The sequence below is a fragment of the Oxyura jamaicensis genome, chromosome 13 (assembly GCF_011077185.1).
Source record: "Oxyura jamaicensis isolate SHBP4307 breed ruddy duck chromosome 13, BPBGC_Ojam_1.0, whole genome shotgun sequence".
Classification (NCBI taxonomy): domain Eukaryota; kingdom Metazoa; phylum Chordata; class Aves; order Anseriformes; family Anatidae; genus Oxyura; species Oxyura jamaicensis.
In genome coordinates this window covers 8,119,670-8,133,712 of record NC_048905.1, presented here as the reverse complement: position 1 = coordinate 8,133,712, position 14,043 = coordinate 8,119,670, and the positions used below count along the sequence as shown (strand labels likewise).

Genomic DNA, 14,043 nt, shown 5'->3' with positions numbered 1-14,043 from the left:
AATAGAATAGAATAGAATAGAATAGAATAGAATAGAATAGAATAGAATAGAATAGTTCGGTTGGAAGGGCTAACCAAAAGTTAAAGTATATTATTAAGAACTTTATCCAAATGCCTCTTGAACACTGACAGGCATGGGGCATCAAACATCTTGCTCTTCCAGTGTTTGACCACCTTTACTGGAAAGAAATTTTTCCTAATACCCAGTCTGAACCTCCCTTGGCACAGCTTTGTGCCATTCACATGCATCCTATCACTGGTTACCATGGAAAAGATATTGGCACCTCACTCTCCATTTCCCCTCCTCAGGAAGTTGTAGGGAGCAATGAGGTTGCTTCTTAGCCTCCTTTTCTCCAAACTAAACAAGTCAAGTGTCCTCAGCCTCTCCTCATAGGACATGCTTTTCCTCTTATCAAGTTTATTGCCCTCCTCTGCATGCATTCAAGTATTCTTTGTATATTGTGGAGCCCAGAACTACACACAGTATTCAAGGTGAGGCCACACCAGTACTAAATACAGTAAGATAATCCTCACTTTTGACTGGCTGGTTATGCGGGGATTAATGCATCCCAAAATGCGTTTTGATTGTGCACTTTTGAAAAGTGCTCTTGATTGACAGAGCACACTGCTCCAAGTGGTAAGATGAGGGGAGAAGTCCTCAAGTTACACCAGGGGATGTTTAGATTGGGTATTAGGAGAAATTTCTATACTGAGAGGATTGTGCGGCATAGGAATAGTCTGCCCAGGGAGGTGGCTGGGTCACCACCATCCCTGGAGGTCTTCAAGAAAAGTGTAGTTGAGAACTTAGGAGCAAGGTTTAGTGGTGGACTAGCCAGTACTAGGTTAAAGGTTGGAGTAGATAGAACTGTAGAATTGTTAAGGTTGGAAAAGCCCTCCAAGATCATCTGGTCCAATCATCACCCCACCACCAATGTCACCCACTAAAACCTTGTCCCTAAGCACCACGTCCAACCTCTCCTTGAACACCCCCAGGGATGGTGACTCTACCACCTCCCTGGGCAACCCATTCCATTGCCTGACTGCTCTTTCTGAGAAGAAATGTCTCCTAATTTCCAACCTAAACCTCCCCTGGTGCAACTTGGGGCCATTTCCTCTAGTCCTAGAGATAGATAGCTGAGAGAAGAGGCCAATCCCCAGCTCCCCACAACTTCCTTTCAGGTGGTTGTAGAGGGCAATAAGGTCTACCCTGAGCCTGCTCTTCAGACTAAACACCCCCAGTTCACTCAGCCACTCCTCATAAGACTTCTGTTCCAGACCCTTCACCAGCTTTGTAGTCCTTCTCTGGACAGGCTTTTGGGCCTCAATGTCATTCCTGTAGTGAGGGGCCCAAAACTGAACACAGCACTTGAGTTGCGGCCTCACCAGGGCAGAACACAAGGGGATATTAGAGGTCTTGTTCAACCTGAATGATTCTACAATTCTATGATTCTATAATCTCACAGTTGGAAAATTTGTCTTTTAAAGACGATTAGATGTAGAGCTTAGTGATATGGTTTAGTGGAGGACTTGTTATTGTTAGGTCAGAGGTTGGACTAGGTGATCTTGGAGGTCTCTTCCAACCTAAATGATTCTGTGATTCTGTGATGATTGTTTTATTATGTGAAGGATAGTCCATATGGCAATGTCAGTGCACATGGCTTTCCTTTCTGCTGCCCTATCAGTGCTGAATAAGCTAGGTGTGTGGTGGAAAATAGCTGCCTTGAAAGACTACAGTGCTCTGAATCTCTCGTGCATTTTCAACACTGTTTTCATTGGCTGGGTAAGTAACAGCAACAATAAAACCTAGCTTCGGGTGTTTGGAGTGGAGGTGAATGAATATTCATGACTGCAAATAAACTGCACATGAGGCTCACTTTGGCTGACATCAGCCATTCAGCTGCAGAAGACTCAGGAACAGGTAGATATTTGTAAAGGTATTTCCAGTTGCTCAGGCTGGTAAGCAACAGCTCGTACAGAACAACAGAATACAGCTACAGCTGAAGTCCCTAAGTGCCTGCATTGCTTGTGAGTCCGTGGTATAACCTGCTAGTGTGGTGGAAACCCACTGAAATCCCCCTTGGCCTCTCATACTTCTAGCTTTTATTGTGTTTCTCTGTGATGTGCAGCCACGGGGAGTCAAAGGGGGCCACCCTGAAAAACAGACTTTTTTTTTTTTTTTTTTTTTTTTTTCATCTGGATGAAAATGCCATTATACTCCCAATTGGATGAATCTAGTTTGTCAGGACTGTAATCCACTTAGCATTGCATCCTCCTGTCCATCTTTTCTGGTGCAAAGTATACCTTTTTATCTGAGGTGTTTTTGACTGGGTGGTTTCTAGGCTCTGTTCTTATTTATCCCTCTCTGACCTTTGCTCTCCTGCTTTGCTGTGGAAGGCTTGCTCTAGAATATGGTCCTATCCTGTAGTATTTATGAAGTGAGACTTTGCCAGATGGGTGCCATGGATCACTGCTTACTAGCAGTTGATAAGTTTCATGGTTGCAGGGGTCATGACTTCATTCAGGCTGTGCTTGTTCTTCATCCATGTGTTTTTCCATTTGCATCAATGTTTTGATTCATGAAGTTTTGGTGCTCTCTGATTTCATGGCACGCTTGCAGCTTTAACAGAGATCACGTGGTTTTCATATACTTAATTAAAAGCCAGCAAGCACCGCAAACCAAAGGTCACCCTGCCAATGACTTTCAGCAGCTCACATGCTGTATGCTGGCCTAGAAGCACTTAGGGACTGTTCAAATGGCCAGATGCTGTTGCTCTATGTACCTGCTGCCCTGCAATTTTCACACTTCCCCAGCAGGCTCTTGCTTGCTCTGCCACAGCTTCTGCCTCAGAAGACTGGCCCAAGCATCCCAAAGAAAGCTGCAGAGCAGAGCAGGCAGCTCCTAGCAGCCTGGCAGCTTCCACAACCCGTAGCTTCCAATGCACGTACATACTGAAGCCTATGCACAGCCTGGATCTGACTGCGTTAGGGGATGCAACTGCATGCTGCCAGGCTAGATTTTATTTCCATGCTCAGTTTTAAAATGGTATTTGATTTTAAGACTTGGTTTAAGTGGCTGGATCAAGTAATAGCTAAAGGAGAGGCCTTGCAAAGAATCTTTGGGTGGTATCCATTTGAGCTCCTTGTTCCTGAATGGACAGCTCTCCACTGGTTTTAGATGCACTGCTGTCTCAGAGAGGTATAAATTATACAGACTCATTGAAAAGCCATTGTGATAGTTTTGGTTGCTAGTTCACACTGAGATTAATTGGAAGGGAAAATTGAAATTCTCTACAGAAGTTTGGGAGTTTTCATATTTGAGGGTTTTTTGCAAGAACTTCTTTGGAGGCTTGGTGAAATCATCTATCCTAAAACCCAGTTTAGTTTCTACCTTACCTGGCTGGAAAGCCTTTCTCCAGGAAACAACTACAACAACAAAACACAAAAACAACAACAACATAAAGCACATTGTTTTTGGAAAAGTATCTGTATCCCAGGAAATCTGAGTCATGATATGACTTCCTTCTTCTTAGCACAAGCCAGGGCTGACTGACCTCTCATAACAAATTTCTGCTTGGTCTCTAGAAGCAGAGCCATTGGGACATGCGAAAGAAATGCTCAGAAATAGGAGAAGGAGAAATGGGGTTGTTCTTCCTTGCACTGGACCTGCTCTGGGGACAATGAGGGCATTTGCTTCTGGCTGTGAAAACTTGTATCGTCTAAGAGATGTGGCACTATTGCAGCATCCTCCTAACATTGAAATGTCCCATTACAGAATCTCTGGATCTTGGTCCAGTATCCTAGTACAAACCATGCCTCAGCAGCATGCCACCATGACTCTGTGACTCTGAGCATGTGTTCTGTGCTTCCTGACCTCCTGCCTTCCTGCTGGTGCAGGATTGCATGCATGTGCAAGGGGAGGGCAAGGAGAGCTGGGAGAGGAGCACTTCTCCATAGAGCTTGCTGGAAGGATGATCTTGTCCTGACATGCTAGCAACCTGGAGAAGGGCGAGTCCTCGACTTCACACTCACTTTGCCACTTTTGCTGGGAAAGGAGAAGTCAAGTCACAGCAGCCCAGCACCTGGAGAGGTGAACATGAGTCTAAAGGCACAGGCTGAGGTTTGTAGCTCTGGGGTTTTTACTTTGGCAAGTGAACTAACTGAAAATCATCTAAGAAAACAGAATTGCCCAACAAAGGAAATAACAGTATATCCTTTTTGTGTGTGTCTGTGTGTGTGTGTGTTGTTTTTTTTTCCCCTGCAGTAACCACAACTCTCTCCTCCTGGTCTGGGCATGCTAGAAAATGCAACGAAACAGCCAAGTCCTATTGTGTCAATGGTGGGGTATGCTACTACATCGAAGGGATTAATCAGCTGTCTTGCAAGTAAGTGAGTGTAGTTCTTGTGTCAACATGCAAATTACTTTTTCGGGGGAGAGGAGACCTTTGTGCAACTGCAGGAGGATGGGTAGCTCTGAAATTCTGGCAATTACAGTTTGAGCCATGCAGGTTAAGAAAAGGAGTCTAGAGGGGCGGGGGCAGGGGAAGAGGATTCATATTTTCTTTTTTTGTGTGAGTGCCACGGTTTGCTTTTCCTGACTTTTCCCCCCTTTTTTTTCTTCTTTTTTTTTTTTTCCTTTTTTTTTTTTTTTTCTTTTTTTTCTTTCTCTTCTTAGAAAACTTTTGTCCTGGCCATTTTCTTTCCCTTCTTCCCTTTCTCCTCTGCAGCTTCAGGGAAGGTTGTGTCCCTCTTGCTCTCCCTGAGCTGTGTCAGAGTTCCTAGCCTCCAGCTGACATGTTCTTTCCTCTGAGCAGGGGGTCTTCCCCAGTGCACAGCCACCAGAGGGGGTCCCTTGCAGATACCTGCCTCTTACTTTTCCTGTCTGGTTCTCATGGACCCTGAAGCAGGTTTAGCACACAGCTCTTCACCACCCTGTGCTTGCCTATGTGAAAGGCTGTGTGTTGTTTATTGCTCCCCTTCAAATATTAGAATCTGCAAAAAAAGAGTGGGGAGATATACTAAGTTATCCTTAAAATGAAATTTCTTGGAGGGGTTAAAGTATGGCTGTATAGAGCGAGGGATATGGAATAGGATGTGAGAGATTTTCACCTCTGGTTCAAACCTATTCCAGTTAAAAAGCCCAATAGCCTCTCATGGCTTCCCTGATGTGGACCAAGCCTGATGTGGACAAAGAGAGTGCAGTCTGATTGTCAGTGCTGGAGATAGATGTACCCAACCCAAGGCACGCCTCTACTTGCTCCTGGACTTCTGCAGAGCATGAGCCGGTACCCTGGGAGTAGAACTGATGGCTTGTGCCTAGCCAGTGAATCTGGGTGAGTTAGTGCCCAGTCTGGCTAGTGAGCTCAGGAGCTTTGCTGAACACATGTAGTCAGTATTGGAGCTCACCAGGCATCACTGTGCCCAGGTTGGAGAAGCCCAGAGCTGTTTTCTCCCTGTGTAGACCAGACACCTCTGTGTGGAGAGGTTCTGCCAAAAGTGTTTAAACCTGTGGATCTCAGCCTCATCTCACTGCCATTGCGTGGTGTGATGCCCTCCTTGCCTTCTCAGATCTTGAAGGATGAATCTGAACAAAGCCCTCATCCCTCTTGGAAGGGCTGAGTGCTGGATTATGCTTAGCACTACTCCTCACTTCTCCCAGTACTCCATTTTTTTTTGGCAAGAGTAGAAACAGCCATGTGGAGACATTCAGCTGAGCTCATGTGCTCTCACTTTCCAGTGCAGGATCAGATGTGGTGGGAAAGACATGGGATAACAGCATCATCTTGACAGTGTTCTCCACAAGAAACATGGGGGAAGACACAGCCACTATTGTGGTGTAGGTGCAGCCCTGTGAAGCCCCAGCAGTTCCAGTCTTTCCATGATTGAGCCTGGAAGAGCATGTGGTTCTATGTCTATCTCTAAGTAACGTGTTGGTGCCAGAAACATAGACCTCAACACTATTTCTTTTGGGAAAATCTTGAATCCAGATCAAGACTTTCAGATCTGACCAATTACGGGTTGTAGCAGGAGTTACCTGAACCCCTGACATATGCAGATGTAATGTTTAGGCTCCATTATTCCTAATGGAGGCTAGACATGACAGTTATCAATTGTCATCAGCAGACAGACTGATTTAACCAAAGTAATTTCAGTCATGCAGAGAAACAGTCTACCTTCAAAACAGGATGCTATCATCACTGATGAACAGAGTCGAAGCTCAATGACGAATTCCATCAAGATTTTATGTGCCATGCAAAACAGACATAATTATTTCATATAATTTGAAAGCCATTTACTTGAAAATGGGAAATGATTTCTGTTTTTGATGAGTCGCAAGGTACCAGTTGCTAAAACCAGATGGGAATTGAATTGGTGTGTACGGAAGAGCAGCAGAGTTCTAACTCAAAGGAGATGTTGGAAGGTCTGCTAGAAAACAAAGTTCTGCATTAACAGGAACCAAGAAGACCCAAGTGACTTCCACAGAATGCAATCACTTCTGATCTTACTTTATGAGGAGATATCTGCTCATTCTCCTTAGATTTTTTTTATTTATTTTTTTGTCATAAAATCATTGACTGAAGATAAGAATTCCTGGATTTTGAGGTGCTGTTATATAGAGTTTCTGGGGCTCCAGAAGGGTATAGCTCTTGATGAATGTAGAAGCATTTGAGCTGAAAATATGAACTTTGCATTTCTCATGACATGACTTTCCCAATAACCTGGAGGATTCTTGGTGAAGGCTGATGATGGATATACTGACTTCAGACTTGCCTGCCCATCAGCTAGCAAAGTGCTGAAATGTTTCACAGCTTCCTCATTGCACTAAGGCAGAAGATCAGCTGCTGTGGTATGTGAAAGATTCAATGATACCAATTCACATGAAAAACTAGAGAAGGAAGCAAAGATGAAGGCTTTGTCTTGCATTTCTCAACTCTGTAACATGGCAGCCAGCCACATCATCCCTCTGAGATGTAGGCACGGAGGAGATCCTTCTGCACACAACCTCTTCAAATGCCTTGGAGTGAGAGGTCAAGCAATTGTCACATGAGCATTCTGAGCTCTATCTGGACACTGTTCCTACTTTGCTGTTCTGATTAGAGTCAGCAGTACCTTGGGGGTCTTCTGGCACTGTGTGCCCCCTTGCAGTCCTCCTTAACCAAGTGCTAAGGAGATTCCAGCATGCCTGGCACCAGCATTGTGCTGCCAGCCTTTTCAACACCTTCTGAGTACCAGGTATCAGAAGACAAATTTTTAAAGAGTTCTTGTTAACTCCATCATCCTGTAATCAGAAGTGGATTTCATTGTTTGCAACTGTCCATGAGCATAGGAGATCCTTTCTGTGGATATTATGTCTGGCACTCTGGAGCAAAAAGAGCAGCTGGATTCTCAAATATTTTCTTTTCCTGAAGTGGCTCGTACTTGTGTTGTTATAGATATCGCCTAAATTGGCAGCCAGCCTTTTAGTATTGTTTTTTAATAGGCTTCCCAGAAATATGTTCCTCTCAGTCTTATAAGTTCTGGAGAGCAAACAGCAGCTCAGCTTTTTCCTGCAAACTCACCTCCTCTCTCCCTTTTCAATATACTTCATCTAGACCTTGGAGAATGCAGTTTCTTAACCAGGGAACAGCCAAAACAGATTTGGAGCTGTTCCAAAAAGTATGTCTGTTTTGGATTGTGTGCTTGCATAAATTAGTCCTTAATTTGAAGTAAATTCTATACATGCTAGAGTCAAAGGAAAACTGAATATGATACAATCTGTGCTGTTATCCTTACTCTGCAAACAGACCACCTGGAAGTTAAATGGGAGAAGTCTTATCTGCCTCAGATATTCTACAGTCTTTCACTGTAAACCCAGAAAACTACTGAGTCACACACATACAGAATTGACTCAACAGCCCTAGAAAATTAAAGAACCCAGCCTCTTGCTGTCGGGAAAACTTTCTTGACCTTTCTCCAGACCATATTGCTCAGAGATGCTTTAGAAGGTGGACTGGTTTCTTACCATAACAGTAAGGAAACTGCACAGAGCAGAGCAGGGAAGATTCCAGTACCTGCAGAAGGAATGCACACAAGCAAGTCTCAAGGCCTTGAACTGGGCTGGAACATGAAATAGAGATGACTGATTTGTTGTGTCCAGCTGAACTTAGTGCTTGGGAAGGTTAGCAGCCTCTGAACTTGAGCCTGCTCCATCCTGGAACCTGTTGGGTTCTTGACAAAACTTAGAGCAGTTTGAAGCTGCTCTAATCTTTTGTCACTGGGTGCCAGGCCCCACTGGGTTGTGCTAGTGTGTATATTACAGAAGAAATACTCTTCCTAGTTAGGTATTGGCACAGGTTATCTGCAGTTGGGGTCTTCTCAGCCAAACAAAGAAACAAAGCCAAGTATCACTGCTGCACAGCCCTTCTCTGCTCACTTAGAGGTGCTTCAAGGTATTTCATGGCTCTTTTGTGTGTTTGATGTAGTTGAAGTGGCTGATACCCCAGGCCAGGATCTTCCTAAATTGCATGGGATCAGAAGACTGAAAGAGCTTTATATAGCAACCCTCTCCCATCAGGTACTACACGTTGTGCTCACAGGAATCAGGCTGTAGTATTTACAGATACTGTCTTTCTGGGTTTAGATTGTCTATATCTAACAAAATCACATGTTCAATGAAGAGCTCACAGTGTTGAGCTAGGGGTGAAAATCTCTTATCTCCTATTCCAAATCTTCTGAACCAGCCAGGACTAGTTCATTGGGTTGCACATGCTGTGATAGAGTTTCGAGATTAGTTACCTTTTTGTGTTCAAGTGGTCCTTCTGTGCATCCAGTTCAATCCCTTTTAATGCATGTATAACTGTAGCAAACCCCAGAGAACCATCTGAGTGTGGAAGCTGATCCTGCAACAGTGAGACTCAGTGAAGACACCAGTGCAGATCCCACTGAGCTCCCACAGCTCAGTTGGAGCTGGGCTGTTGTCTTCACTGAGGCTAGAAGTGGATGTCCTTGTGATTTGGACTCTACTAAAGAGCAAACATGCCTTGATTAGCTGCTCTGGATAAGGACTCTACATTTATGCTGGTTGCTTTCTTTATTTATCATTAGTGGTTTTGTGGAGTCCAGCCTTTTGTGGCTCTCCAAGAGCCTGATCATCTGGGACTGGTCAGGGGACAATGACAGAACTGTCTTCTTTTTCAGCCCTTTGCACAAATAAGCAACATGCTTGAAACATTTCTCCATTTCCTTTTATCAGTGCATTGTGTTCTTCTGCTGCAGCTTCTCCTTATCTTGTTATTTTGAAGCACCTGCTTGTTTACATTCTTCTGTAGCATGGATTGCATTATGAAAGCTACTGATTTTGGCATACTTTAAGATCTGGAGGAAGTGGGCCAACATTTGCAAATTTAGGTCGACAGCTGGGCAGAAAATGTTTTGCTTCCAGCAGGAATATTATTATAATAATGCTATTAATAAATAAGTCAAAAAATCAACAATAATTATTTCTCTGCCCTGATTCAAGGTAAAACATCAATGTTTTTCAATTTTCATAAATAAGTTTGCTCTGCAAACAACATAGAAATTGATCATTTAAACAATTTTGGTTTGTAGTTTTCAAGATGCTTTATTTGGCTGATCATCTCATTGCATTTCTTTTACTGTGTAAACATTTAACTGAAATTCATCCAGAGCCCAAGAGCAGAACTTTATGAATATTTTTGAAATGTGGGAAAATAAAAATAAATCTCAAGGAACTGGTCAAAACTGACTAAAGTCATTGGACATTTTTCAGGAACTACAGAAACTAAGTAGAAAAATCTCTGACCAGTTTTGTTGATAGATTTGCAAGTAGAAAATTTTCATATGTGGCAAGTGGAAAATTGTATTTGTTTTTAAATCTCATGCAATTGGTTGTCAACTGGGAGTCAAGCAAGGGTAGTCTTGGGTATTCTCCACATTGGTGAGGGGCAAGTTGCTGCCTTTGAAAGGTTCGTGCAGCCTTGCACTTCCCCAAGGCTGTTTCTACGAACACAGCTTTGTCTACTTTCTGTAGCCTTTGAGGAGAGACACACTGGGCGTCTGAGGCCAGTGAGCGGACCAGGGAATCCAAAGGTAACATTTAGAGGAACAATTTAACATCCATTCTGCTGGGATAGCCAGCCAAAATCACTTGGCTAGGGTCAGAGGTGCAGGAAGAAGGATGTCGTGATGAAAGACCATCTCATGACTCTTGGTCTTAGGAAGCCTTAACTGCCAGATCATATGTTTAGCTGCTGAAGAAGAGCTGCCTATGACACAGGCAGCAGGTTCTGCATGCAGAAGTGTCTTCCATTGCCTCTTCCTGTCCAGAAGGGGAGAGTCATGTGCCATTCGTGTCAGAAATTCCTAGAAGTCACAGATGGAGACGTAGTAATAAAGAACAAATCTTCCTCTTTATCAGTGTAGGAGTATGAGACAAAATGGTTCCATGGGTAGTGCATACTTTCAAAGTTTTCTTGGTAACCGTTGCTGCCAGCATCCATGCTTCTGAGGAATCAGGACCCAGGGAAGAAAAAACAGCACTTGTGGCTTCTGAGCAGTCTCACAAAGCACACCTTCTGCATGTGGTTGCTTAAGAAGCACAGTTTCTTGACAGCCTGAGAGGTGACAAAAGGTGCTCATGTTCAGGAGGGCTTCTTTTCTATCACTTTTTCCAGTGCTGATTCACTAGCAACTAAAGATGTAAAGCCTGAGCTGTACTAGACAGGGATAAGACTGTTATCTACTGTCTTCCATCTAGAAAGTTCTTCTTCCCTCCCACGCTAGGCTGAAAGCAGAGATCTAAGGATTCGTTATATGGTAGCTGTCACGGCATCAAAGCCGCTTTGACACATTTCCATTCTGCTTTTTCACTTCTTACCAATTTATTTTCCTTAGTTTTACTTCCCTCCACCAGTTTTCACATGATTTTGAGTCTTCCCTTAATGGCATGCAGCTTCAGTCGCATTCAAGTTCCAGACATGACTGACATCTTGCAGACCTGTGCCTGAGACAGTTTTAGGTCCTTTCAGACAACGTGTCCATTTTCATAGGTGCGTAGGGCATTTGCCTCTTTCATCAGCACCCTTGAGGCCATTTGGGGGTGCTCACAACATACACCTGAGCTGAAGACTCAGATCCCAGACAAATGGGTAGAACACTGTAAGTTAAACTGGATGTCCTTGAAGACTCAATACGTTCATGACTGTCAGTGATGATGAATAAACTTTAAAAAGGATTCAGAAGACACAATCTGTTTTGGGTGCTTTGTTCGATCTCCATGCAAGCTTTTAAAGGCTTTTCCAAAGTCATGATTCACCAGGGCCGTCCTTGTGAGTGCATCATCCAGCTACCTCTTTGATTGCCAACAGGGCTTCTTCACGCTACTTCCAGCACCAGCTTCCTCTTCTTCATTACAAGAGGCCTCATGTTTGATGGTAACCCTTGGGCTCCCTTTTCCTGGGAGCTGTCCGGGTGCTCTGGCATTGAAATGACATTGCTGGTATGTTTCCATTTCCTGTACTCCAAGATGACCATGAGAAAAAAGGTGATTTTTGTCAAAGATACTTGCCTGGCCAGGGAGTCAAATTTCCAGTTTCAAGAGTGGCTTGGACACTGAGGAACTCATGTACAGCAAGGGAGTGCAGTGAATCCTCATGCAGAGCCATGCCCTTAAGTTCCCCTTGAGCAGGTTGGGATATGCAAATAGCCCAGCACACTCCCACGTGGAAATGTTAGCACAGCTCTTAAGAACCGAATGTAGTGTAGCACAGAAAACAAAGCTAGTTATAAATAGAGAGGGTGCACCAGATTTACCTAGTGCAGGTGTACCAAAACTGCAGTGAGAACCAGCAAGAAATTGTGCCAAAACCACTTCAGTCATGCAGGCCCTTTTAAAGCTTTCTTTTGTGAGAGGGATAGCCAGTGAAATCTCCCATGGACATGGGACATTCTGCCTTTTAGAACTGGGAAATTAATTCTTTAGAGGAAAGATAGGTTGGTGGATGTGAAGAAGTGGAAAAGGACAGTAGATTGAATGGAAAGATTATACAGCATTTTATTAGCTATTGCTTCTGCTCCTTGAATAGGGCTAGATTCAGGTGTATATCTGTAGGTCCCCTGCAGGCATCCAGCATTCAGCCTGAGCTCAAGCTACCTCTGGAGTAACAGCAGGTTGTCAGCAGAAGGATGACCTCCTCTAAGAGCCCGTGACAGTGGTGTATCAGTGTGTCAGCAAATGCCTCAGGCTTTCCCAAGAAGTGTTAGTACAAGTCTCCAGGCAGGGAACAGACCTCTGTGCACTGGGGGAATTGTGCCAGTCACGACATTTGCTGGAGCCAAGAGATCTTCATGCTCTGGCCTGCCTTGTGGCCAGCCAGCTGTTGCCTCTGCTTGTGTACCCTTGGTCTGTACAGCGGATGTGGGTGCTGAGAGCCCCAAGCACTCCCTTGCATGTCGTGATGCCTACCTTTTAGCCCAGATCAGCGTATGTCCATGATGAGGGAGAATTACTAAAAATCAAAGTTTTCTGGACATAATCAGTGGGGAAGATTTATCTGATTTCTACCTCTGTTCCACAAGGGAACTAAAAACCCTGCCTGTGTTCATTTAAGCAGAGAGAAGCAGAAATTCAACTCTCTTGGCTTTTTTTACTGCCATTGATGTTGCATATCCATAACATGCCATCTAAACATAAATCTGGCAAGAACAAATGCTACCATATCCCTTAAGCAACAACACAGAACTAATCTGCCAACATGCTTTTGAACTACAAAGCTTTGATCATATCAAACACCACAGAGTTCAAAACATCACTTCCTCCTCTCTTTTGCTGTGCCACAGAGTGGGAGCAGGCATTAGTGTTCATTTGGGAGACAGGATTGGGTCAGATCTCCTGGGTCAGACCAGGACCTGGATGTGGACCTGGACTTTCCTTGCTCCACCCAGCTGTACGTGCAGGTTGGGATCAGTCATCTGGCGCAGCGCCAAGGCTGCTCTGGCTGTTTGCTGTCCTTCACAGTGGATTGGCAGGCAGCTAAGCCATCGGACTGAAGTTGAGGCCAATTGGCCCCGTCCTTTCTGCTGAAGTGTCTTTTGGTCTCTTCTTTACCAACCAGCTGGTGCCTGTCAAATGCTGAGGCCTAGATGAGGGACAGGGACAGAGCACTCTTGTGGATGGTACCTGAGGGCAAGGAAGGTCTGACATGTACAAGATACAGAGCCTGCAACTCAGCTTGCTCCAGGAAGTTGGAAAACATGTTAAAACTCTAGCTATTTATGATAAAACCCTATTAAGCTTGGGGGAGGGAGAGTTTGGTCAGGGGGGAGGGAGTGAGTTTCAGGATAGGCAGGGAGAGATGAGACTTGAAGAAAGATAGGGATAACTTTGATGCACTATCCAAGAAGGTCATGATAAAAGCAGTGAAGTAAGGGAGAGAGATCAGCACCAGGGGAATAAATGTTTTACCACCCACAAATGAGTTCCCATCGCTTCCTGGGTTTACCCACAGCTGCGGCAGGTCAGGATGCAGAGCACGTGGGTGTTGCTGCACCAGTGCATAGCTCAGCAGCTCCCACCACACCCCTGCCCATGCTCCCACACCCCCCGAGTTCCGCTTGACTGGGAGCTGCTCCAGGGAGCTCACTCATGACCTGTGCACCTGCCTTGTGTCCCTTGTCTCCAGGGCACTACAGCATCAGGGTCATATAACTGGTGCCCCCTGAGCTAGCACATCCTGGCCCATCCATCACGGATAGTTGGACCAGATGATCTTGGAGGTCTTTTCCAACCTAAATGATTCTATGATTTTACAATTCTATGAATGGGATAGCCTGGCCTGCAAGAGCATGGGCAGTGCAGCTGGGCAGCGCATGAGACCTGTTCCAGCTCAGCTTTCTTCTCTGTCCCTTTCTCTCTGTTAACACAGAGATTCTGCACATGCTTTCTCTCTAACCGCAACATAGCCATTCTCCCTGGAACATCCTGTGAGTACTTCTGGGGGCAATAATGTGAAGATGCTTGCCATACACCATGCTTGCTGTCGCCTGAGCA

At 44.6% G+C, this 14,043-nt stretch overlaps 1 protein-coding gene across 12 annotated transcripts in view; it reads left to right on the top strand.

Annotated features, from left to right (window-relative positions):
- Positions 1 to 14,043, top strand: part of NRG2 (neuregulin 2) — a 133,013-nt gene that overhangs the window by 92,211 nt on the left and 26,759 nt on the right. For 6 of the 12 annotated variants that reach the window (XM_035338321.1, XM_035338328.1, XM_035338322.1 and 3 more), the window contains one exon: positions 4,261 to 4,381. The exons of 5 other annotated variants lie outside the window; for them this stretch is intronic. In XM_035338321.1, the coding sequence (XP_035194212.1) occupies positions 4,261 to 4,381 (121 nt within the window). Of the gene's footprint in view, positions 1 to 4,260; positions 4,382 to 13,742; positions 13,770 to 13,918; positions 13,977 to 14,043 lie in introns of those variants that run through there. One more of the 12 variants, XM_035338330.1, reaches the window with a different exon arrangement.